Genomic DNA, 24,036 nt, shown 5'->3' on the forward strand with positions numbered 1-24,036 from the left:
ACCCTAGGGAGCTGCAGCTGTACCAACCACAGGGGACATGGGGTTTGTAGAGCAGGGAGCAGGAGGAAGAAGGAAAGAGCAGTATTTGGAAAATGAAACTTGATTTTAAAGTCATCAGTGACTTATTTGGAAGGACCTTCCTCATACTTCACTGTGCTAGAATCATCTCTTAAGTAGATGACCAGAATGAGCACAGCACCTCAGTCTGCCCAGCCTAGGGCTTTTGCTCTGCTGGAGAATTTGCCTTGCCCACTGGAAGAGTCCACAGAAATAAACCTCTCTTGAACTTCTTGCTCAGGGTTGGAATGGGTAGATGTTTAACTCAGAGCATTCTGATGTGAAGGCAATACAAAGACACTGGGTAGGTTAGAGTTCCAGGGATGACTTTGTTCTATACTTGTATTTAATTTAATTTAATTTATTTATTGAATGAGTAAAGGAAAGACCTTGTGCTCCAAATGTTGCCAAGAGACTCAAGAGTACAGTTGTATAAATAGCTTTTGAAAGTCTGTTCAGGCTAGCCTGGCTGCATTCTTTGCAGCCACAGGACAGCATTCAAGTAGTCTGGGAGTCCCGGCCTCCTGACTGGCCATCTGCCATCTTAGTCGTCTTCCCACTCTAGGAAGGAAATCATGTTGGAGCATCTGTAGTCTTGATTCAAGAAACAATGTCAGACATATTGGCTTGGTCATTAAAGAAGGCTGGAGAATGCTCATTCCTGTGAACCAGCAGACATTAATTGTGCAACTACTCTGCTTTGCCCAGGGTGGTGCTTGGTGAAGCCTGACTTGGTCTTGTTTATTAATGAGTTTCAATAGTGGATTAAGATGCCAATGGGGAAATATTGGCAGGCTTCACTATCTGATAGAATTTGGGGGCAAGAATAATATGCATTTTTAAAAACAACAATAATATATGTAAGTGTTCAGGGCTACCAGAGGGTGGGGCAGAGCTTCCTACGTCAGTGATTTCTAGAACTGCCTATTCCCAAACACTAGTCCTGGGCTTGCACTCATTATCCCTCAGCTCATCCTATCATCTGCAAGTGCTTTGAGCCCCAAACAGTTACTCATTGCGGGCTAATCGGTCCTTGAATGCCTCTCCAACGTCATAATTGCCATAAGGCCTGACACTTTGAGACAGACAAAGGAGGAAGGTGCTCTTAACCTGCTCTCCATGTACCTTTCTTCAAGATACACCAGGGAGGCCCAATTCACTCGTTTTGTGTTGGCCTACACTGTGCCTGTCTGAGTGCTCGGGTTTGTGCTGTTAGGCTGCTCTTCAGAGGCTGCTGGAAATTGAACTCTCACTAAGGTCAAGGGCTGATGAGTGACTGTTGCTTTATAACTTTCTGTGCATGCTTTATACAGACTGGGCAAGGGATGGGCTGCTTAGTCGTCAAATAATGTGTGGCCTTTATCCAATACTTTCTGGCCAAAGGAATAAAGTGATCTCTTAGACCCCAGTTACTATGGGAGGGAACACTCTCAGGGTTAGTAACTAGGGAGTAACTGGGAGGGTCTTCTGTGGACACTCCATCCCCTGTAGCCAGGTCTCACCCACGATTCACAAGGATTCAGAATCCCACATGAAGCATAAGACATGGTCTCAGTTTTCAAAGGGCTTCCACTTTGGCGGTGTAATATGAAACATCAAAAAAACCTTGCAAGAATTAAATAGCAATAAGGAGAAAATAAAAAGAAAGGTTGCTGCCAAATGTGGTAGCAAATATGGTATGGATTTGGAAGAAGGAAATTTGGAGTGGGCAGGATCACAAAGCTGGGAGAGACTTGGGCTGGGCCTCAGAGGAATTGCTGAGCAGGGTGAGGGGACTGACAGAGCATCTCAGGCTATAGACAGATGGCTCGAGCCACAGGTAGAGAGATGGGCACAATACTAGGTTATTTTAGCAGAAGCAACCCCTTGCCTTTGAGGCTATAGCGCTAAAATGCTCATTTGCTTTGCATTGAGAAACCTGCTTTACCAGTTTCCTTCTTAGTTACCATTTGCTTTGCGTTCCGGTTCATTAAGACATCACAGTGGCAGTGCCAGGTGCTTATAATTTCTCTGGATCTTTCCAACCCAAATCTCACAATTTAGGATCTCAACTACTAGAACTTTTGCCTGATAATCTGTTTACTTTGAGCTGGTTATATTCTTGCTTTTCTATCCAGCAGAGAGGACCCAGCTGAAAGGAAGACTGGACAGAGTCCTCTAGGGCATGTACATTATCCCTGTGGGTGGGCGCATGCATCCCTTCGAGGATATTTTTAAAGGTCACCTCTTAAACAACATTGTCTTTCAAGACCTTTGGAAACGCTTTCTCCTTAGGGAGACAGGCAGCAGCCTTGAGAGCTAGAGTGCCGAAGATCAGCTCAAGAACTCAAACCTGCACATCCCCCAGAAGTTGCATCTGCTCTTCATGGTGGTATGATGGCTCTGGAAAGCTGCTTTGTAGCCTACCGTCACTTTGTTTTTACATGTCACATTTTCCCTGGGCTACACTATTTTCCTTACTCTTAAATAATGTAATATTTTTCTGGCTTGGCCTCAATGTTTGAAAAGTTGCAGGAATACCCAGGCTCTGGCTCTCCCTGGCTTCGTAGAGGTACGTGGCCATAACTAACGAGTAACATATTCAGGGGCAGATCATCTTTCTTGTAGATCAAGCACTGTGACTTCAGGCTGGGGATGGTAATTTATTTCCATGCGTTTTATTCTCTCATGGCACAGTGTTTCTCTCTGATGTGACCAGTCCCTAACTTGGAGGCTTCAATGAAATTATTTTTATCTAAGTGCAGAAGGAATAACGAGTTTCTGAGACTTCCTTCTACTCTCTCAGCACATTATCTTGTCAGAAGCTGAAACACATATGCACACGTGTGCACATGCGCACACACACAAACCTACACACATAGTGAGACCAGGGTGGCAGTTGGTTAATTATGGCCTTTCTTTAGGTATTGAGAGACAAATACGTTTTGCTTTTTTTTTTTTTTTTTTTTTTTAATGCTCTCTAGTTTTGAGTCAGGTTGAAGTGGTTGGTTGCTATGTCATGTGGGCCTTGCATGTGTAGGATTTCCATCCTCGGACAGTGGTTCAGCCTGATTTGAAAGGGGAGTATCTGCCTTGACTTTCTCTAGTGCCTACCCTAAGGATAAAAAGAGGAAGAAGAGGATTTATCAGTGTTGTGGAGAAAGGTATTCCTTCTTCCTCTCATCAAGCCTACCGTGAGGCATTTATTTGTGAGAAGGTACCAGCCCCTGTCACTTCATTGGGATTCCAGGGTGTTCTTAAGACAGACTGTCACTGCTAGATGGCCACAGTTTAGCTGCTTCTTAAAGATCTTAGGAAAGTAGTCAGTATTTTTTAAAAAATTATTAAGGTCTAATTTACATACTTTTTTTGATTACATGAAATATATCTCATGGGAGAAGTTTGACTTTAGTTCGCTGGCCTGTTCTCTTTTACTGGTTTTCTTTCCACATGGAAGTTTAGCCTGATAATGGGATAAGAAAGCTGAGGTAATGAAGTTGGTCCCATAAGGTCTACTAAATGAATGTCAAACTCCTTAACTGGACAATACAGGCTGTCCACAGTCAGGCCCCAACCTGCCATTCTCTGAGGCCCAGCCAGACTTGGATGCACGGCTGATCCCTGCAAATACCCTGTGCTTCTTGCCTCCAGACCTTTGCTTACACTGTTCCCTTTAGCTGGAAGGGCCTCTCCCCAGTTCTACCTTTTGAAATCCTAAATCTTCATTGAGAACCAATTCAAAAAGCAGTATCTCCTTGTAGCTTCCCTAGATGTGATCTGTACAAACTAGATGTGATCTGTACTCCCTGTGAATCCTTCTATGCCTTGGTTTGTCCTCCTTTTGGGCTTCTTGCTACAACATCCTTAGTATACTATACCGTCTGTCACCTAGTAAGCTCCACAAGACAATAAACTTTGCTCTTGTATTTCCCATGTATCTAACACATACTCCATGTAAAGAAGACTAAGTATTTTTTCTTTGAGACAGAGTTTTGCTCTTGTTGCCCAGGCTGGAGTGCAATGGCGTCATCTCTGCTCACTGCAACCTCCGCCTCCCGGGTTCAAGCGATTCTCCTGCTGCCTCAGCCTCCCGAGTAGCTGGGATTACAGGCATGCACCACCATACCCGGCTAATTTGTATTTTTTAGTAGAGACGGGTTTCTCCATGTTGGTCAGGCTGGTCTCGAACTCCCAACCTCAGGTGATCCACCTGTCTCAGCTTCCCAAAGTGCTGGGATTACAGGCGTGAACCACTGCACCAGGCCAGAATAAGTATTTAAATAGTGAAAGAATGGTATTTTTCCACACATAGCCGAGTGAAGAATTAGCTTTTTTGTCTTTTTTGAGACGGAGTCTCGCTCTGTCACCAGGCTGGGGTACAGTGGCGTGATCTCGGCTCACTGCATCCTCTGCCTCCCGGGTTCAAGTGATTCTCCTGCCTCAGCCTGCCGAGTAACTGGGACTACAGGCATGCATCACCATGCCCAGCTAATTTTTGTATTTTTAATAGAGATGGGGTTTCACCATGTTGGCCAGGATGGTCTCCATCTCCTGACCTTGTGATCCGCCCGCCTCGGCCTCTCAAAGTGCTGGGATTACAGATGTGAACCATCATGCCTGGCGAAGAATTAGCTTTTTTTTTAAAAAAAAAAAAAAAACAAAACACATGTGACTGTGACTTAGGCCTTAAAAAATTTTCTGAGATAGAAGAGCCCTGGTCTGAGAGTCACCCAGCATGCAGTTCTAGATGAGGCCGTGTGCATATCTGGGCCTGACTTTCGTTGTCTTTGAGGAAATTTTCCAGCTCTTAGTCAAACAGAATTTCAGCAGGAAAAAGAGGCAAAGTAGATTTAGGGAAAATCCACATCACGGGTTTGGAAAACAAATCAAAGTTACGACAAAGGAATTGTTGAGGGAATTGGGAATGTTTAGCCTGGTAGAGAAGATCTAGGAAAGACCCAGACTCATTAAATGCTAGAGCTGGAAAGAAACTTAGAGAATATCTAAGGGATTTCCTTTATCAGATAGAAAGTTGGACAAAATGACCTCTGAGGCTTTAGCAGTCTGCAAAATTCTTTTTCTATTTGCAGTTCTGATTGATAGAAAAGGAAATTCTTGTTCAATTTTTTTTGCATTCTCAACTGTGAATGATAGTCCAGTTCAGAATCTCAGACCTCAGATACATTTCTATGTCTTTTACAAAACCATAGCTTAAAGCATTGTCCATCCTGTTCATATTTCTTCTTCATTCAGCATTCGTAAATTCATCAAACAAAATCCAGATAGACTTGGGTACCATTTTTTATTGGGAAGTTAGAGTTAGACAACTTCCTTTTTTGCCTTGTTTGCCAGGGAACTTAGAACCAAACGTGTTCCTCATCTGAAGTAAATGACTCACACCAGTGCTTGATATATCTGCTTCCCCACTTTTTCTTTTTAATTGACTTAATGTTTTTTGAAAATTGTGAAAGGAACACATGCTGTGCTTAAAAACACAAGCCCGAATAGTACAATTCCCAATGTGCAGAGTTAACTACTGGCAAAATCTTTTTGACTTTGATCTGTGTTTATTTTGTTTTTACTTAGCTTGTGCTATATGTGTTTTAATTTTTTTGTTGTTTTGTTTTGTTTTGTTTTGTTTTGAAGATGGAGTCTCAGTCTGTCACCCAGGCTGGAGTGCAATGGCGCAATCTTGGCTCATTGCAACCTCTGCCACCCGGGCTCAAGCTATTCTCCTGCCTCAGCCTCCCGAGTAGCTGGGACTACAGGCGCCCACCATCCTGCCTGGCTAATTTTTATATTTTTAGTAGAGATGGAGTTTTGCCATGTTGGCCAGGCCGGTCTCGAACTCCTGACCTCAAGTGATCTGCCCACCTCGGCCTCCCAAAGTGTTAGGATTACAGGTGTGAGCCACTGCTCCCAGCCTCCTAAATTCATTTTAACATCTTCCTTCCTTCCCTCACCAAACTAATTTGTGCTTAATTCAAGTTCTGTTCTTTTCCTTACTGTATTTGTTCTAATCTTTGAAACCCATAATAACATCCAGTGTTTCTCATTGTCACTGAGAATGAGGTTGCTTCATGATGCTCTTCTTAGTAGGAGTGACTGACAGAATGTCTTCCTTGCTTTAGGAAATGCAGGACTCAGGCAGTGAAAATGCATTCAGTTTTGATTCTGTCACACATAGCCCAGAATGCACCTCTTGGACAGCACCTCCTTGTCTGCTGCCTCTGCCATTCTCCTGACTGCTTTGAGTGTGTAAACTGAGGGGAAAAAAAGGGCTTTTTGTTAGAGTTTGGGTATTTTCATTTTCAAATCATCTGACACTGATTTTTAAGAACTCTGTTTCAAGAACTTTAAGCAGTAGGTGGGTATTTCACTCTTCATGGTTTTACTACATCCTATCTCATTTGGGCTTGCATATGGTAAGATAGTGTGTTTTACTTGCAACTTCCAACTGAGCCAAAGGCCACAGTATTGCAGGTAGAAGTCGAAGTCTTGGAACTAGATTTTGGGCTGTGTGTGCAAAGGTGTGAAAACACCTCTATTAAGAGAATATGAAGAAGACAGCCTAGATTGCAGATAGAAAAACACAAACTTCTTACTGAAATCACCCATTTGTGGTGACTCTATATAAAGACAGGTTCCACTGGATGTGAAAAGTAGAAACTTTTTTTTTTTGGAGACAGAGTCTCGCTCTGTTACCCAGACTGGAGTGCAGTGGCATAATCTCGGCTCACTGCAACCTCCACCTCCCAGGTTCAAGTGATTCTCCTGCCTCAGCCTCCTGAGTAGCTGGAACTACAGGCGTGTGCCACCACACCCAGCTAATTTTTGTATTTTTAGTAGAGATGGGGTTTCACCATATTGGCCAGGCTGCTCTTGAACTCCTGACCACAGGTGATCCACCCGCCTCAGACTCCCAAAGTATAATGGCATGAGCCTCTGCACCCGACCTCGTAAGGCTCTTTTGATGTGTCACTCCTCTCAGATTTCCAGGGGCTGCTAAATCATGTCTATTCAAGGGCTTCCAAAATTTGCCTCAGACCTTTATTTCCAATACCATTTCCTAGGACTTCTAGCAGCAGCCAAGCTGGTGTCCTTTTCCATAAACCTGGATTGTATAGCTCCCTCCCCACCTTCTCCCACCTTCCCTTTTACTTCTTTACTCTGCATCATTTATAGCATGTCACAACAGCATGTCTTGTCAGAAGACTTGGGTTTTGTCCCAGGTTGGTTAGATATGTGATCTAGGTCAAACTATTTTTCCTCACTGAGCCTCTGTTTCCCCATATGTAAGAGAAAGAGACTGCACTTCTAGGGTCCCATTGGTTCTTTTCAACCCTACCATTGTGTGGGTCAGCGTCAGCCTTAGCTTTTTCTTTGGACTCCCGAGGACATAGGGCCCTTTCTTTAGTGTTTCAGCAGTGTTTACCAGTCATTGTTTGGGACTGTAGTTAACATTTTTTTGTCCTGTCTTTAGCTACTTTTTGAAGATATGTTTGTGAACTGAGAAAGCTCCCTGCTAGAGCTAGTTTCCTAGGATGTAGGTGAGGGAGAGGGCTGTTGAATGAGTTCTACTTTGAACTTTTGTCTTGCATCCAGAAGCCAAGAGGAAATGGGGTTTGTAAAATATTTTCTCTTATGCTTCTTATTGGGAGAATGAGATGTTTCTTTGAAAGGGAGTGCATATTTACCACTTTGGCACAGAAAGAAGGATGTGGTCTCCTGGAGACATCCTTCTAGTATGCTGTGAGGCTGCTATGTCTGTGCTGTTTGGGTTGGCCTTCCATCTTTTCAAGGTGCCAGTGTCTTGGCATTTAGGGTTGGATGATCACTTCATCTTTCACTGTGCCTTTCAGGGCCCTGTTTGACTATGATCGGACTCGGGACAGCTGCCTGCCAAGCCAGGGGCTCAGCTTCTCTTATGGTGACATTCTTCATGTCATTAATGCCTCTGATGATGAGTGGTGGCAGGCAAGGCTGGTGACCCCACACGGAGAAAGTGAGCAGATCGGTGTGATCCCCAGTAAGAAGAGGTGAGTCATCATGATCATGAGCAAGGCCTTTCCTGCCCTCTTGCTGGTATTTCTTTCTTGTTTTCCTATTAGAAGTTGCTTGAGAGCAACATTTGTGCCTTGCTTCCTTTTTGGTAGAGTCGGTACTCAACATAGTTTTTACTCAGTGAGCCAAAAAAATGGCTGCTGTGCCTGCTGCAACCCACTGCTGGACCATTTACTGGCAGTAACAGGACTTCTTTCTGATTCCAAAACAGGGTAGAAAAGAAAGAAAGAGCTCGATTGAAAACTGTGAAGTTCCATGCCAGGACGGGGATGATTGAGTCTAACAGGGTAAGTGGGGATTCCTAAGGAAATCAGCCAGTAGGTAAAGAGGGGCGAGAAGCTTGGAATTTAGTCTGATGTGTAGGAGAACTGGGGGACACAAAAGAAAATCTCTTTTTCCGGGGGCTGGCTCTGTCCTGTCAGAACATTGACTGCTTTTCAGAAAGCAGAGAGGGAGCTCTTAAAGTCCACAGCTAGTCTGTGCTCCTTCCCCCTGGGTACTGGCTCTTGAAGATGTGTTGGAGTTGGACTGTCTGGAAGGCTGACTTGCTTGGGGAAAATGAAGCCACTCATGGGTGTCTCCCTGGCTATAGATCCTGTCAGAGCATCCAGCCAAGAAGCCCAGTCCCAGAGCTCCCACCTCCCTTCAGACCACCTGAGGCAGGGGGGCTCTCTATTCACCCCTTTTTTTCTATGAGCTTCACAGGCCAAAGAACTTCTGGAGCAGTAGAGGGAAGAGAGACGTGGAGTAGATGACTCTGTGTATATCAGTGGTACCTTAGGGCATGTGTCCAGGAGGCTACAGTGACCTTTGTTCTTTAGGAAGTACAGTGAGTGTTATGAGTCTGGGTTAGGTAGAAACCTCTAACATCCCTACAACATTTTCTTGTAAACATAATTTTCCTCTTACATCAACTTTCATTTAATCTCATAGACTCCATTTGTGAGAGATGGTCTTTTATTTAGCTCACCGTTGTCTCCATTTTAGTTTTTCTTGCATGCTTTAAAATCCATTGTTCTGTTTTTTTTTCTTCTGTCCTTCCCCTCCATCTTCATGTTCTTTCACAGTCGATCAAAAAGAAACGTAAAAAGAGTTTCCGCCTCTCTCGAAAGTTTCCATTTTACAAGAGCAAAGAAAACATGGCCCAGGAGAGCAGCATACAGGAACGTAAGTAGCAGCAGAGTCCAGAGAGCAGGCCGTCTGCAGCCCCGTCTTCTCATCGTCAGTTGCCCTTCCCTCAGGAGAAGCCTGGGCAGGGCCACGTGTGGCCCTGTGCATGCCTGTGTGCGCGTGCACCTGCTTATCTACAGAGTCAGGGCAGAAATTGGTCTACATAAGAAGATGTTGGGTTTTATTTGTCCTGCTCCTCAGTTAGAATGAATGTTGAAGGCACTGAGGTGGGACTGGTCCCAGGGTCCCAGGAAGTGCTTGGCACTAGCAATGGAAGTGCCAGACAGAGCTCTGCTGTGGTGGTGAGGAACGGTTTTTCAGCTAGAGTGTCAGGGTCAGGAAAATGGTTTTTCAAGAGAACGAGGTCTAGGGACTCAGTGTTGCTCTCCTGGTTTCTTCCTCTTGTGTTTTCTTTCCCTTAACTTCACTCATGTATGTCAAGAGAAGAGCCTTTTCTTCCCAGGATCCCTGGAGTTGGGGCTACTTCCGGAATCCCAGGCACGTGCATAAGCATACAGGATATCCACACAACTCTCAGCAGACTTGCTGTCATCCTAGAGTGCCTACAGAGCCAGTTTTCCCAGGAGAATCCTTCCTGCTTAAATGAATTGACATGGAAGGAGTGTTGCTCCACATTGTTCAAATAAAGATCTGTTGAAAAGCACAAAGTTGGTTTGGTAGGAAGGGCAGTCACACTGAGTTAAATTCAACTGAAGAAGAAATTTAATCCTGATAAATCTTCTTGCTCTACCATGTGCCTCAGCAATTAACTGCTCCAACCCTAACCTTAAACACCAGGTCTGGCTTGAAAAATGTTTTCTCATTTGTCTCATCATGAGTGGTAAACATCTGTCATTTACCAGTGACTCCTCTGACTTACATGGAGGGATCTTGGGGTCTTGGGCTATTGGGGCTGGCAGGAGACTGACTGGTTCTGATAGGAAATGTCCTTCTGTCAGGCCAGCCTGGTCCACGGTCATGGTATGTGTAAGTCGTTGCTATCTGGGTGGTACCTGGTGGACAAAAGGGTGCCCTCATCCAGATGGCAGCCACAGCTCATCGTCCTGGAGTAGTTCAATGAGAAGCCATAGATGAGGTGGCTCTGCTCATGAGCAGTTAGGAGACAGTCCGAGTCAGAGGCCTGAGGTGATGTCACCATAATTTCATCAGATAAGCCCCAGTGTCCCAGAGTCCCTCCATGCCAAGCCCAGCCTTGGGGGGGTGTTCATTGCTCAGTGGTCCCGCCTGGTGGGCGAGGTGGGGGTATCTGTTGGACGACAGAGTTGAAAGTGCCTAGTGCTTCTCCAGAAGCTGAGCTCATCCCCCAAGGTCTGCCTGGCTCAGGGCAGCTTTGGAGGCCACACCCCACACCATGCGAAACTTTTCCTGAAGGGTTTGAACAGAGTGAATCAGTATTGAGCGAAAGCTTCTTGAGGTAATGGGAATTCTGTCTGCCTACCTGGCACACGTGGGCATTTGCTCTTTCACGCACTGCGGAGGGAAATGGTGATTTCAGGGCCAAACAGAGACCTGGGCTCCACAACCAAAATTTGGTCAAAGCAGGTCCTCTAAGCCTTGGAGTGTCACCTGTCCTGTCCCATTGGCCTACAGCCGTAGACACCTCAGAAAGCTAGTCTACTCCAAGGCCCTCTGGCAACGAATTGGGCAGCATGAAGTCTTGATGTCTTATCTGCCCTGGGATGTTCTTTCTGTGGCAAAGTTCCTGGCCTCACTATAGTGCTAGGTCTTCATGGTGTTTCATAATTCTGTCACTAGTGCTCACCTGCCTCTGTATTCTTCCTCCCCCCTTGTCTTTTTCTCTATTTTTTCTCTTCTCCCCAAATCTCTCCCTCTCTTCCATTCCCTCCCATCCCTTCCCCTTCCCCCTTCTTCTTCTCCCCCTCGTCTTCTCTCCGCCCTTGCTGTCTGTGAAATCAGGACTTCCCGGGGTTAAGTGACGATTATTATGGAGCAAAGAACCTGAGTAAGTCCAACTTACACACCGTTCACTGTATTTGTGGCATGAATGGAGATAGTGGGGGTGGGGCTATTGGGGACATGGGTGAGGGTCAAGGGTGAGAGGAGGGCAGTGTTTGTGAGCACTCTGACATCACAGCAGGAAGAAGTGCGTGTGGCTCCAAATGTTACATGTTTGCTCTGGATCCCTAGTACCCAAATAAGTCCCTATCATTCATGCCTTTGTTTACCTTTTGCTACTCAAAGTGGCAGGGCGTGAGCTTGGCGTCCCACCTTAGAAGTGAAATGGGCTTGAAATGTTTCTCCAAGGTAACCACTCAGCTAATCTCTAGCCTATTGTCGAAGGGAGGGGTCCTGCTGGTTGGATTCTTCTTCCAGTGATACCACGCTAAAGAATTGGGTGTAGGAATTGCAGCTCTTACAGTCCCTCTAACTAGGGGCAAGGGTACTGTGACCCCCTTTTCCCAACCTGCATCTGGGATGTCCCAGCAGATCCAGGGCCTCAGCAAACAGCGCCAGTGGGCTTCCCACAGAGCACCTGTAAGGGGTTGAGCTGGTCTGCTAGGGGCCTCGGCACCATTTATGGACCATATATAGTTAGTGCTTTATCTCAGGAAAACTCTGACCTCATTTTCCTTTCTGGAAAAGAATCCTAGAGTGGAAAATGAAAAAGACCTAGATGATGAGGCTTAGCGGCCATCCTGCTGTGTGCAAGGGTGCACAGACATGCAGCCTTGCCGAATGGGTTCTGTCAGCATATACTCTCCTTCAATAAATAATAAAGGCCAAAGGCAAAGGAGTTGCCTATGGGGATTGTTCAGGAACTAGCCATGTGTGGCAACTCAGCCAGTCCTTTCTGGGGGGGGCCACAGCATATCATGGTCTGGAACAGTGTGGTCTTGGCTGAAATGAGCAGCATCTCTCTCCATAGTTTGGTGTGTCCATGTCTCATCTTCATTCGCGTGTCATCTTGGATGGGTGGGCTTTGTTTGTGCCTCCTGTGAGCGCTGCTCCTCCGCTTGAGCGTTCTTTTCCCTCACCGCTAAGAGATGGGCAGATCCCAGCTGTGTGAGACAGGAGGGCTGTCTTGTCCTCAAGGTGTTTTTGTTGGTTTTGTTGTCTGTGTTTTGACATGTGTCTGGTGGTGGATGGAAGTGCTTCCCCTCTCACCACTGAAGCCAAGCTCTCCTGCTTTGGAGTGGTGGCAGGAAGGCTGGGGATCCCACCGAATGGTCAGGGCAGCGCTGCCTGGTGTCTGCTTAACCCATCCAGTGTTTGGCCTCTTAGTTGTGGAGTGCCACATGGTTCTGTACTTCGGGGACTCTGTCGGGCGGGGGACACCCATGAGCAGACTGGTCCCTGGACTTCTCTTTGCTCCTGTCACTGCCTTTTCTTTCCTGTTGTTAGCCTTGGACGATGCATTTTGAAATAGGACTTGGAAACCATCCAGGTCAATTTGTTTGATTCAGGTGAAGAGGATGCTGCTGAAGGAAGTATGACTTGTAGCACATAGGGAGGGACTTGGCAGACCAAGAGGGCTCCGGGGACAAGTACGAGAGGGCCAGGGGCTCAGGATTGGAGCTGTGCCTCCCAGTTGGTAGCCTGGATGTGGCAGGCCTCCTGTGGCCTGACTCAGTTGGCAGCTCAGTGTCTCGCTCCTGGAGAATTTGAGTTTTGTGCTGCATGTGACCTCTCAGTGGTGTGTTCTGAATTGGAGTCTCTTTCTTGTTGGCTTGCAGAGGGAGTGACATCCAACACCAGTGACAGCGAAAGCAGTTCCAGTAAGTGTGTGTCATTCCTTCCATGTCATGTAGCTCCACCGTGTATCCCAGCCATCCTCATTCCAGTGTCGCTCAGCTGCCATTGCTGCTCAGAGGCTGGTGCTTCTTTTAGCCATGTACACTTTGAGATCCTGGAAATGCTGTGGCCAGTTCATTCTCCTTATGGGTTGGGGTTCACCCCATGGGTTAAAGGAGAGTATAAGCCCTATAGTTCTGGCCAGGACCTGACTTAAAAGCATCCCAGGCACTGGAAAGGGTAAACTGCCAAAGAGTAAATCGCTGCCATGGCTACTGTGGGCCATAGGTGCTGCCAGATTTGTAGATTTGCTCAGAGACCAAAAGAAAAATGGCTCCTATAGGACACTGCTCTAAATCTGCCTTTCCAGGTCAGTAGGACCTCTTTGCCTTTGGGGCCAGTTAAAGGATCAGGTAATTGCCAAGTTCTCCTTGGGAGATCCTGTGACCAGACCAGAGAAACCATAATTCAAACCTCATGAACTTTGGGAGCACTGGTCTTTCAGGAGCTATGGTGGCTAGAAGCCTTGTAAAATCTGCCCAGGAGTCTTAGGCTCAGAAGAAGCCTTTTAGCAAGCATTGTGTGCCTTGATGCAAATATCACTGTCTTTCCTGGGACTGCCATCAGCCACTTTGGGACCTCCAGGCACCCAGCACCAAGTGGCTTAATGACTGTTTTAGGAAAACCTCAACATGGAGCTCCACCAGAAAGAGACAGCAGGCTCAGCATTGCTCTTAAAGGGCACTGGGGACCTTAGCAGAGCCATGTGCCACTTTTCTGGATGCTGCTTCCAATGCAGGAGGTGGGTCGGTAGACCTTTAAAAGGGCAAAGTTAGGCCGCAGCTTTGGGGACCTGGGTGTGTGCCCTAACTCCCCTGCATGTAGATGAAGGGGACTCAGGCAAGCATCTCAACCAGTCGAAGCGTCCCTGTCATTCTTACTAGAAGGAGGGGGCTACTGCACACAGCTGACTTGTTACCTACAAGAAGAGTTCCTCAGAAATTGGGGTGGTTTGGGGTGGAGGCTTCATGGCTTCTGGGCCTTGGCCCCTTGCCCAGTGATATTTCACTGAACAAGATAACTGCTGACTCCTGTCTCAGAGCCAGTGAAGGGTTTCCTGTGCTTTCTCACCAGCAGAAAACAGAAAGGATCACAGGTGGTAGAAAGGACCACCCAATAAGGCTGCGTCCTGGCAGGGGAGGGGTGCGGGGAGTGTTGTACAGAAGGAGGCAGATCATATGGTGCTAACCTATCTCCCTTTTTTGTTGCAGAAGGACAAGAGGATGCTATTTTGTCATATGAGCCAGTGACACGACAAGAAAGTAAGCCCCCTCTGAGAGCCTTGTCTTTGTGCTGGTCTGGTCGTGGGGCTCAATACAGTGGGTGGCTATGGCAGCAGAGGGAGGGACCTGGAGGAGGAGGAAGGCTCGACTCATGGCACATCCAGCCCATGGACTCCTTCTTCTCTTCTGCTTCTTCCTAGTGTCATAGGGAAGGGGGTGCATCCAGTGTGCACTTCTCTCCGTGCCTTTGCCTGCTGCCAGGACACCTTCCAAAGGAGGGGGCAAATTTACAAGGAAGGTCCATTTCAGTAGATGTAGCCACTACTAAAAGAGAGGTCCAGGTTCTTCCCTTCAGTGGCTGCTCTGCAAAAACCTTGCTCAGTTACTGGTGTCAGTGCAGAGATTCTTTCTGACTGTGTTAGAAGGGGAGCAGCTTCCGGTTTCAGACTTGCCTTGAACTTAGATATTCTCAAATTAAAGGCTCTTTGATGTCTTTCTGTTTAAAAGCCAGACAATGGCCGAAGATGCTTTACCCTGTCTGAGTCTCTGCTCCAGAGCCTCTGTGTTCTAGCCAGACTCAGGGGTAGGACAGGCTGTCTGGTGGGGGCCTCTGTTCACTGTCTCGATGCTCTCCCTCTCTAGTTCACTATGCAAGGCCTGTGATCATCCTGGGCCCAATGAAGGACCGAGTCAATGATGACCTGATCTCCGAATTTCCACATAAATTTGGATCCTGTGTGCCACGTAAGAGTCCAGGAAGGCCCAGAGGATTGAGGCTTGGTGCCCTGGGAATAGTTCCTGTAATGTTTTATGGAAAAGGTCTGGGATCAGATTCTAGGGCTATTTGAGGACAGGGTACATTTGACACCCTGGAAAAGAGTAGGTGGCAATATATTCCCCAAAAGCTGATGGGGTTGGAGAGATTAAGCCATCAGGCTTGGCTGCTCACTCTCTTGAGGGGAAGTTTCAGTGGTGATGGTTGGGAATGGTTGGATAAATAGGGAGGCCCAGCCAAAGTGGTGTTGATGTGACTCCATGAACAGTTTGTTAGGTTCACTGTCTCCTCTACCAAGTTTGGCACCCTCTGCCATGCCTTAGCTCACCTTTCTGGTCCAGTTTAAGCTAAAGCAAATAGCCCCCTGTGTGAGACCTGGAGATTGGAAGAGAAGTAGGCCAGACAAACTGTTTCCCAACTGCTTGTTTTCTCCCACTTATTTGGAAAAAAAAAAAAAAAAATGGAGTGGCCCAGTGACCCACCCAGATGAGAATGGACCACTCAGTATTTTTTGACTTGGGGTGGATCATTGCCCCTGGGCTACAAAGCATTTCCTTTCTTCCTTCAGATACTACCCGACCTCGACGTGATAATGAGGTGGATGGACAAGACTACCACTTTGTGGTGTCGCGTGAACAAATGGAGAAAGATATTCAGGACAACAAGTTCATTGAAGCAGGCCAATTTAATGATAACCTCTATGGGACCAGCATCCAGTCAGTGCGGGCAGTTGCAGAGAGGGTAAGTGTAGAGGAGATGGCCTCAAAGGGAAGGCCAATGCTCACGCCAAGGTTCCACTTGGATCCTTATCCTTCCAACACAGGAGCTGCCCAACAGTGCTGCTGACCAAAGCCATAGCACCTCTGCATACTCCCAGTCCCTTGACGAAGCTATCTGTCTCCTTCATACAACTCACCCCAGAGCATCACCCAACAGGGAATAGGGGACCCTGGACAGATGTGGCCTTTTCTGGGTAATAGGAGCAAAAAGTGGGGCCTGTCTACTTCAGGGATCCAGTGTTTTAGGCCACTTTGGGTGGCCCTGGTGCCCCTCCCCTCAACCCCACCCCCAGCCAAGGTGGATGTTTAGAATGTCACTGGATTTCTGCTTGGGGCTCAGTGAATAGGGAGTGGCTGGGCTGATACAATCTCTGCTTTTTCAGGGCAAGCACTGCATCTTAGATGTTTCCGGCAATGCTATCAAGAGACTGCAGCAAGCACAACTTTACCCCATTGCCATTTTCATCAAGCCCAAGTCCATTGAAGCCCTTATGTAAGTGTTTAACTGAGAACTCAGACACACCAAGCTAAGATCGGGTCTGGAAGGGAAATGGAGAAGAAAGTGATTTGCTGGGCAGAAACTTGAAAGAAACTCTGTGCCCCAGCTCTGGTCACTGGGCGCTCTTGTTTTGAGGGCTTGTGCATATGTTCTCGGTTGGACTTTTGAACACAGAAGGTTTGAGGAGTTAGCCATGGGCCACTGCTGCTCTGAGAGGGCAGCTTAGCAGATTTTGAGGGATCCTGGAATAATCCTTTATGGTTAATCAGAACATAAGATCTGGTTCGGAACTATTTTTCTTCTGTCTTTGGCAGGGAAATGAACCGAAGGCAGACATATGAACAAGCAAATAAGATCTATGACAAAGCCATGAAACTGGAGCAGGAGTTTGGAGAGTACTTTACGGGTAAGACTCCTGCTGCCCTGCGGGGGGTTCTGGGGGACTAGCCAGGTACCTGTTTCTATAAGTGTCTCAAAGAGGTGTAGACAGAATGTAGAAACCTTGCACGGAGTTTCCAGTTGCTTTTAAGCTTTTGAGCACAAACCTTTCCAAAGCACTCAAGTTCCCCGTGTCCAGCCATAGCAGCTCAGCCAGTTTATAGCATAAACCACTCACCAAATGCTTCCTTGAATTGTTGGTTTGTTCATTTTGTCTTGTCCTTACTAGATTGTGGTCTCCCTGTATTACTCTGTCTCCCTCCGTTTCAGCTCCCCTCCCCCTCCCCCAGTACTTTGCTTTGCATGTTTAGGTGCTGAATAAACGTTTGTTGATGATGATGATTCCTCAGTGTGGTGTTCAAGTTGTCTGTTGGGGTGCCTGTCTCTGTGTGTGTGTGTGTGTGTGTGTGTGTGATCATCTACTTTAGAAGGTCAGTTCCTGAAACATTGGGAAGGTTTCTATGTAATAACGTTCTTCACCTTTTGAAGTACAGTGATGTATACATATATGCATGCAAGGCAGTGCTGAATCCATTCTAGCTGGTGGTGACACTAGGTTAACTGCGTAAAGAATTCATAAATGTCCTCACACACCTTGGGTCTTCAGAGCTCCCTTTACCATCAGCATCCATGTCCTTGTTTGCTGGGCTGACCTCTGACATATAGCAGATGTGATGGGCCCAGGAGCACTGCCTCTTGCCAGAAATTGTGGCTTTCAGCTCTTTCTGTGAAGAACTGCAGTTTTCCAAATCTTTTAGTAAGGCTGCTTTAGAATAACAAGCTGCTGGCCTTATGGCACCCAAGAGCAACATGAACTGCAAGGTCCGGCACATAGTGGGTGCTCAATAAACATCTTTTGAATAAACACATTTTTCTGGTCATTACTACTTAGTCTCACTGTCTCAGTGAGTTGACTTCAAGCCCTGGGCTTGGGGCACCTAGTTGGTTGCCCTTACTGCCCTGAACACACAGGCAGCCAGCCAGTGAACCCAAGCCCAAACCCATACTCCTGGGAACATGTCCTTCATGTGAGGGGTTGGGGGTGTGGAGGGGGGACTTGTAGGATTGTTGGGAGAGGCAGGATTGCTGGGTTTGGGGGATGTGCTGTGGACCACAGTAATAATTTTGTTTTCCTCTTCACTTTAGCCATTGTACAGGGTGACTCACTGGAAGAGATTTATAACAAAATCAAACAAATCATTGAGGACCAGTCTGGGCACTACATTTGGGTCCCATCCCCTGAAAAACTCTGAAGAATCCCCTCCAACCATTCTCTTGTGAACAGAAGAAATCAAGTCCCTCTTCCCTCCTCCCTCTTCATTCCTGTCCCCATGGGGAGAACAAATGCTACTGTTCTTGTCCCCTTTTTTAGATATGTCAAAAAAAAATTGAGTTTTCTAGTCCTGTTCTTTTTTTTAAATTTTTTTGTTTGTTTCAGTTTATTTTTTGGGATGATGCCATCTCATTCATCATGTGACTGTGCCCATTCCTGCATGGACCTTTCCCAAGCGCTAGCACAGGTGCAAAATCCATCAGAGCCATTGTTTTCATAAAAACCAAGCAGAAGTGAAGAGAAAAGAGGAGGACTGATGGAAAGACAGACTCTGGACAGCTGCACGGCTTGTGAAGTGAGCTAAATGCACCACATGATGAGATGCTCCTGGGCATTTCTCCCTATCTGTACTGCTGTCTTGCAGCTCTGAATGGTGCAACGTAATGGCGACAGAAAGTATCTTATTTATATATAGATATATATATGTAATTTATATAAAATATATAGAAATTATTATATATATATATTATACACTCTCATATAATATATATATATATTCACACACATTTGGGTTAGAAAATCTATGGAGACTTCATCAATGGTACTATGTTATTAGAGAAATGCTTTAATTTTCATATTCCAATCAGATGGCATCTTCTATCCCAGCTGGTTGGGAAGGGATTGAAGATGGTAGCAAGTGCTGCACTAAGGGCACTCGCATTTGGTCATTCTCTTGAGAGCTAGGAGGGGTCAGCCTGAGGCCTGAGAGAAAGGGCTTTTGCCTGGGGTGAGAGGGTTAGAGACTTGACCTGAAAGCAGCTGCTGCCCCTGAGGTGCAGCCAGTCCTGTGTGTGGACAGAGAGAATGGCTAATGATGCTCCGCGTGGAATTGCCTATTGTTTTATGCCACCTGATGTGTCTGCATGAGAGGTTTCCTTTTTGTTCCTTTTTAAGCTGCTGTTAAACCAAAACCATGTTGTGCTACTGTGTCAGCCTTTTCATTATTGCAAATTTTACTTTTACTGTTTAAGTGAATGCATAGAATCCAGTTTGCCAAGGTTCTAAAGGCTTATGAGGTCCTGAAGGAGCCAGGCCTTGTGATGGAGTAGGTGACACAGGCCTGGTTGTCCTGTCAGCAGAAGGGAGAGCAGGGGCTGGGCTGAGAGGAGGACACGCAGGACTCCACTGAGGTTCCTTTCTGGGTTCCACCAATAGGGACAGGGAGTCATTTGCCTTCCAGTTCTGTGCTGGGATGGCGGGACAGCACTTGGCTTGCTTGGCCAGCCGCGTCGTGAGTTTGATTTGGTTTTTTTTTTGCAGCTGCTTCATATGCTCTGCTCCAGCCCCTCCCCAACAGCTGGTAGCTTATGGTTTCTTCAAGAGGAAAGTAGACTTTATGCTGTACATTTGAGCTGTAGAGCTAAGATTCGCTTGCTGGTGAGCTGTGAAACCTTGTTGCTTTTTCCCAGAGTCTGATGGCAGTGACTGTGGTCAAGGGAATCTTCACCACCACAAGTGCAGGCAGCAGGTGTGGTTCAGGTCTTCCCCCACCCCACTGTGCTCCTTTGAAGCCAACGTGCCTCCCTCGCCTCCATACTGGAGGGACGATGCAGGGGAGAACAGAGAAGTGCTTGGCCCTAGGGTTGAGGCATTTGTTTCCTAGCCCGCTGGGTTAGGGCTGGTGTCAGCAAGGCAATGTTGAGGATGCTTTAAGCACTACCAGCCAAATCCGGGAACTCTGTTAATAGTTGTCCAACCAGCAGAATGAGGCTAACTGTATAAAGCATGGGACCCAGGATGAGGATAAGGAAAGGGCAGTGGCTTTCCCTGGGCAGTACACTGACTTGAAGGCAAAGAAGGATAAAGTGACAGCTGACTGTGACTCTGGTGAGGAGGGTTGAGCAGAGAGGTTGATTCTCTGTTGTTAACTATGTGGCGAAGTCTCAGCCATGCTCAGCCCTCCCCCCCTCCCAGGGAAGAGAAACAGAGATTCAAAGTAAGCATGACACTAGTTGGTTTATCAGTGTTCCTTCCAAGGAGACATATATTTTTTAATAAACGATAGTTGCAATGAACTGTGGCTCAGAGACCTTCTTGAAGTAGTTGACAAGGGAGGGCATGGGCAAAGTAGTGGGAAGAACATCCCAAACTTTTGGGGGCCAGAGGGCTTTCTCCTTAGTGATGATGAGCTAGCTGAGCTGGGCCGTCCTGGGGATCGGTACAGCTCCCTGCGGTGGTGACAGGCCCTTTGTGAAAGGTGTGTGCTTGGTCTTCCACCCCAGCCCCAGACACTGCTTCAAACAGCACCAACTAGATGGGAGTCCACATCAGTGGTGGCAAAATGCTGACATTTTCCCAAGAGGTACACAAGGTGGGAGAGGCCTGCTATAGCAAAGGTGTGTGTTAGAGAAAGCAGGGGCCTGATTTAGTAGCAGAGAACTGGGTGAGAAAAATGGCCAGAGAAAGTGGCCTGCCAGCTACCAGTGTTTCCAAAAATGAGGGTGGGATGGGCCCAGTTGCAGAGCAGGACAGCAGTCATCCCCATAGCCTTCTGAGGAGGGGAGGGGTGCTTAGAGCAGGCAGTTCTGGCAGTTCTGATGTGGCAGGCGCCATTGCAACTTGTGCGGAGGAGTCTTAGGAAGTGCTGTCATAATTCATAAGGTCAAGAGCAACATCTGGATGAATGAGCCACCTGAAATGTGTGTGGGCTGAGCCACAGGAAGGGTGAGTCCTCTTGCTTGTGGCGCTTTATGGTGTGCAGGTTGCTTGCTTTCCCATATTCTCATTTGCTAGAAGGCAGCCCAACAAGAGGGAGTCCCCAAAGAGCTCCATGAGAGCTTAAGAAAATTCATCTCCTGAGGGCAAAGAGAACAAAGATCTGGCCTATGGTCACACTGTTGAGGCTCTGTCTTCACAGCTGATGTTCTCCTAGTGGAGGTACAGCTGAAGAACATTCAGCCCCAGCACGAGAAGATACAGAGCAACTTGGAAACCCCAAAAGGAGACACACCCTTAACACTGTGCCGTGCTGTGCTGTGCCGTGTCCTGAGGGAGGAGACAGCCCTATCTCCTCCTGGTTTTGTTGCTGACATTGCAGCTGATCATGCCTTGACTCCTTCATCTCTAACAGAGGAAGAACTGTATTATCAAACCTATGGTCTACCCATGAATAAATAAAATATTTGTTCAATCACAAACGACCAGCTTTGTCTTCAGTTGAAAGTGCTTCTAGAAATCAGTGAATGAAAACAAAATCCTTACCTGCAGCAAGTGTAGAAGTCGAGTGGCTCAAGGGCGGCCCTAATAAAGATGCAGAAGCAAGTGGGAGTTGAGCCGCAGGTTTGGGAGGAGACTAGAGGGGAGGGAAAGTATCCTAAGCAGGCCAAGGCCAGGCAAAAAAGAGTGGGACTGAGAAGGGGTGCCAGCTCAAGCAGAAAAGCCAGCACTAAAGGCTAGTGCAGGGATAGTCTTTGCTTAATACTAACCACTGCAATTAGGTGAGAAAGTGTTGAGAGAGCTGGGAATTTTCTCAAGGCAAAGCTGACAAATTAGCGCTGAAGTCAAAAGCGATCCTGGAAGCCTGACAACCTCAACCTGGGCCTTGGAAGTGTTCATTCAGTCTCAGCATTCCCGAGTTGTATTTCATCCCTGTTCCCACCTAGGATGTCATGGCCCTGATTCCACTAATCCTTTTATCCATCCAGCCATTTCCTTGGCACCTCTAGGACATTTTGTCATCATTGCAAATAACATTCTGAAGCTCAAATTTGTTTCCTCAAAAGCCTCTTCCCCTGTCACTTCCAAGAAATAGTACTGGCTCCTGCATACCTCGCTTCCTCCCCAGTGAATAGGGTGTCGATACCTCATTTCTTTGCCAGAAAATAGCAAAGCTTCTTTAACAAGCCCCAACTAGATTTTATCTGCAGAGCTGTTCCCATTGTGCACAACGTGATGCCCACTGACTTCTTCCATGTTAGCTTGAATGAACTACCCGTGTTTCCTTCCTTCCACCATTTCCACTGGTAGTCTCAGCATACATACCTAACACTTGGAAGAAATGGAAAGCGGGTGGTTTGAGAATGGGCTTCAGACCTGCGTTCTCCCAGTGAAGCGCATGTGTGAGAGGATACTCTGTCTTCTGGCCTTCCTGTCTGCCTACGGCCAGTCCTGCCCAAGATGACAGAATCATCTGTCTCATGCGCTACCCCTCCCATGGGTCCTGCCACCCACAGGGAGAAGTTGAAGTCTCAGCTCCTTAGCATAGCCCTTCCACCATCAGCCCCAGGCTTTCTCTCCTGTCTCTTCTGCTGTGCCCCTTTCTGTTCTAGGCATTTGAATTCCCTGAATGCACCACAGCCCTGGTCTGTGTGCCCATAAATGCCCTCGCTGCTGCCCCATCTTGCTTAACCTGGAAGACTCAGAGACCGAGCGGGGGATGGAGAGAGAGAGAGAGAGAGAGAGAGACAGGGTCTCATCTGTAGCCCAGGCTGGAGTGCAGTGGTGTGATCATAGCTCACTGCAGCCTCTACCTCCCAGGCTCAAGTGATTCTCCCACCTCAGCCTCACGAGTAGCTGGGACCCCAGGTGTGTGCCACCAGGCCCAGCTAATGTTTGTATTTTCTGTGGAAACGGAGTTTCACTATATTGCCCAGGCTGGTCTCCAACTCCTGTGCTCAAACGACCCCCCTACTCTCTCGCCTTCCCAAAGTGTTGGCATTACAGGCGTGAGCCACCACGCCTGGCCTCCTCTTAATATCTCGAGACTCAGTTCAAGAATTCCCCTCTCAGTGCTCACTTTACTGAACCACCACCTCTTCTTCCCTGTCACCCTGTAGGTAGAATTGACCTTCCCACCCTGATTGCTGTATTATACCCTGTAAGGACTTTGGTCATCACTGTAGCAGCTCACATTTATTTCCTGCTTACTATGTGCTGTACGCATACTAATTCACCTGTTGCTCAAAACAGCCCTAGAAGGCAGGTACTGTGGTTGGTTTGTTTTTTTTTTTTTGTTTTTTGTTTGTTTTTTTTTTTGAGATAGAGTCTTGCTCTGTTGCTCAGGCTGGACTACAGTGGCGCGATGTCAGCTTGCGGCAACATCCGCCTCCCAGGTTCAAGCGATTCTTCTGACTCAGCCTCCTGAGTAGCTGGGATTACAGGCGCCTGCCACCACACCTGGCTAATTTTTGTATTTTTAGTAGAGACGGAGCCTCGCCATGTTGGCCAGGCTGGTCTGGAACTCCTGGGCTCAAGTGATCCTCCCGCCTCAGCCTCTCAAAGTGCTGGGATTACAGGCATGAGCCACCGCACCTGGGCCAGGTACTCTTACTATCCTTGTTTCCCAGATGGGGAAACCAAGGCACACAGCTAATAAGTAGCAGAGCTATGAGCCCAAAACAGGCTGTCTGGCTGTAGCAGCTGTGCTCTTCAGCACACCAGGCCCAGGTCTCACTTTGCTCTGCTTAGAACATTTTCTTGCCCCATCTCTTTGCATCTGTCTTCCTCTCCTAGACTCCTCTTTGAGAGCAGAGACTATGTCCTGTTCACCTTTATACGCCCAGCACTTAGTACAGTATCTGGCACATAGTAGATGCTCAGTAAAAGAAAAGAGCTGCACTGGTCTTTGGCTCAAGCTTGGAGGGAAGTGATTTGACCAGGTCCAAACCTGTGGCGAGTGTGAATTATTTTGGTTTGCTTTATGGAGAGCTTCCTTTCTTGAGCCACTGCCGCTTCCTCTGGAATTTCACTCCATCATTATGACTCCTCTCTTTTTCATCTTCTTCATCCATTTCTGATCCTTTATTGCTCCTTCCCCTTCTTTTCACTCTGCTGTCTTCTCACCCAGGGCTGAACCTTATACTTACCCTGCTCTCTTTTACTAACCATCACTCGTTTATGCAACACAAGTTGATCAAGCATCTAGAAGCCCTCAAAGGCCAGCCATT

The 24,036-nt window shown here is 47.1% G+C and overlaps 2 protein-coding genes across 11 annotated transcripts in view; both read left to right on the plus strand.

The window, feature by feature from the left end:
* The window catches only part of DLG3 (discs large MAGUK scaffold protein 3), a 58,656-nt gene extending 37,375 nt beyond the window's left edge, over positions 1 to 21,281 (plus strand). For 5 of the 10 annotated variants that reach the window (XM_050776223.1, XM_050776220.1, XM_050776226.1 and 2 more), the window contains 10 exons: positions 7,899 to 8,075; positions 8,312 to 8,387; positions 9,168 to 9,267; positions 12,987 to 13,028; positions 14,316 to 14,366; positions 14,970 to 15,071; positions 15,671 to 15,843; positions 16,265 to 16,374; positions 16,695 to 16,786; positions 17,965 to 21,281. In XM_050776223.1, coding sequence (XP_050632180.1) covers positions 7,899 to 8,075; positions 8,312 to 8,387; positions 9,168 to 9,267; positions 12,987 to 13,028; positions 14,316 to 14,366; positions 14,970 to 15,071; positions 15,671 to 15,843; positions 16,265 to 16,374; positions 16,695 to 16,786; positions 17,965 to 18,071 — 1,030 coding nt within the window. In that variant the 3' untranslated portion in view covers positions 18,072 to 21,281. Of the gene's footprint in view, positions 1 to 7,898; positions 8,076 to 8,311; positions 8,388 to 9,167; positions 9,268 to 11,208; positions 11,255 to 12,986; positions 13,029 to 14,315; positions 14,367 to 14,969; positions 15,072 to 15,670; positions 15,844 to 16,264; positions 16,375 to 16,694; positions 16,787 to 17,964 lie in introns of all 10 variants that reach the window. The other 5 variants (XM_050776225.1, XM_050776224.1, XM_050776221.1 and 2 more) reach the window with 3 other exon arrangements.
* Positions 10,530 to 24,036, plus strand: part of LOC126946196 (60S ribosomal protein L37-like) — a 321,281-nt gene continuing 307,774 nt past the window's right edge. The window contains exon 1 of the mRNA XM_050776264.1: positions 10,530 to 10,533. The gene's annotated coding sequence lies outside the window, so the exon portion shown is untranslated. The remainder of the gene's footprint in view (positions 10,534 to 24,036) is intronic.

The sequence above is a fragment of the Macaca thibetana genome, chromosome X (genome assembly GCF_024542745.1).
Source record: "Macaca thibetana thibetana isolate TM-01 chromosome X, ASM2454274v1, whole genome shotgun sequence".
Classification (NCBI taxonomy): Eukaryota; Metazoa; Chordata; class Mammalia; order Primates; family Cercopithecidae; genus Macaca; species Macaca thibetana.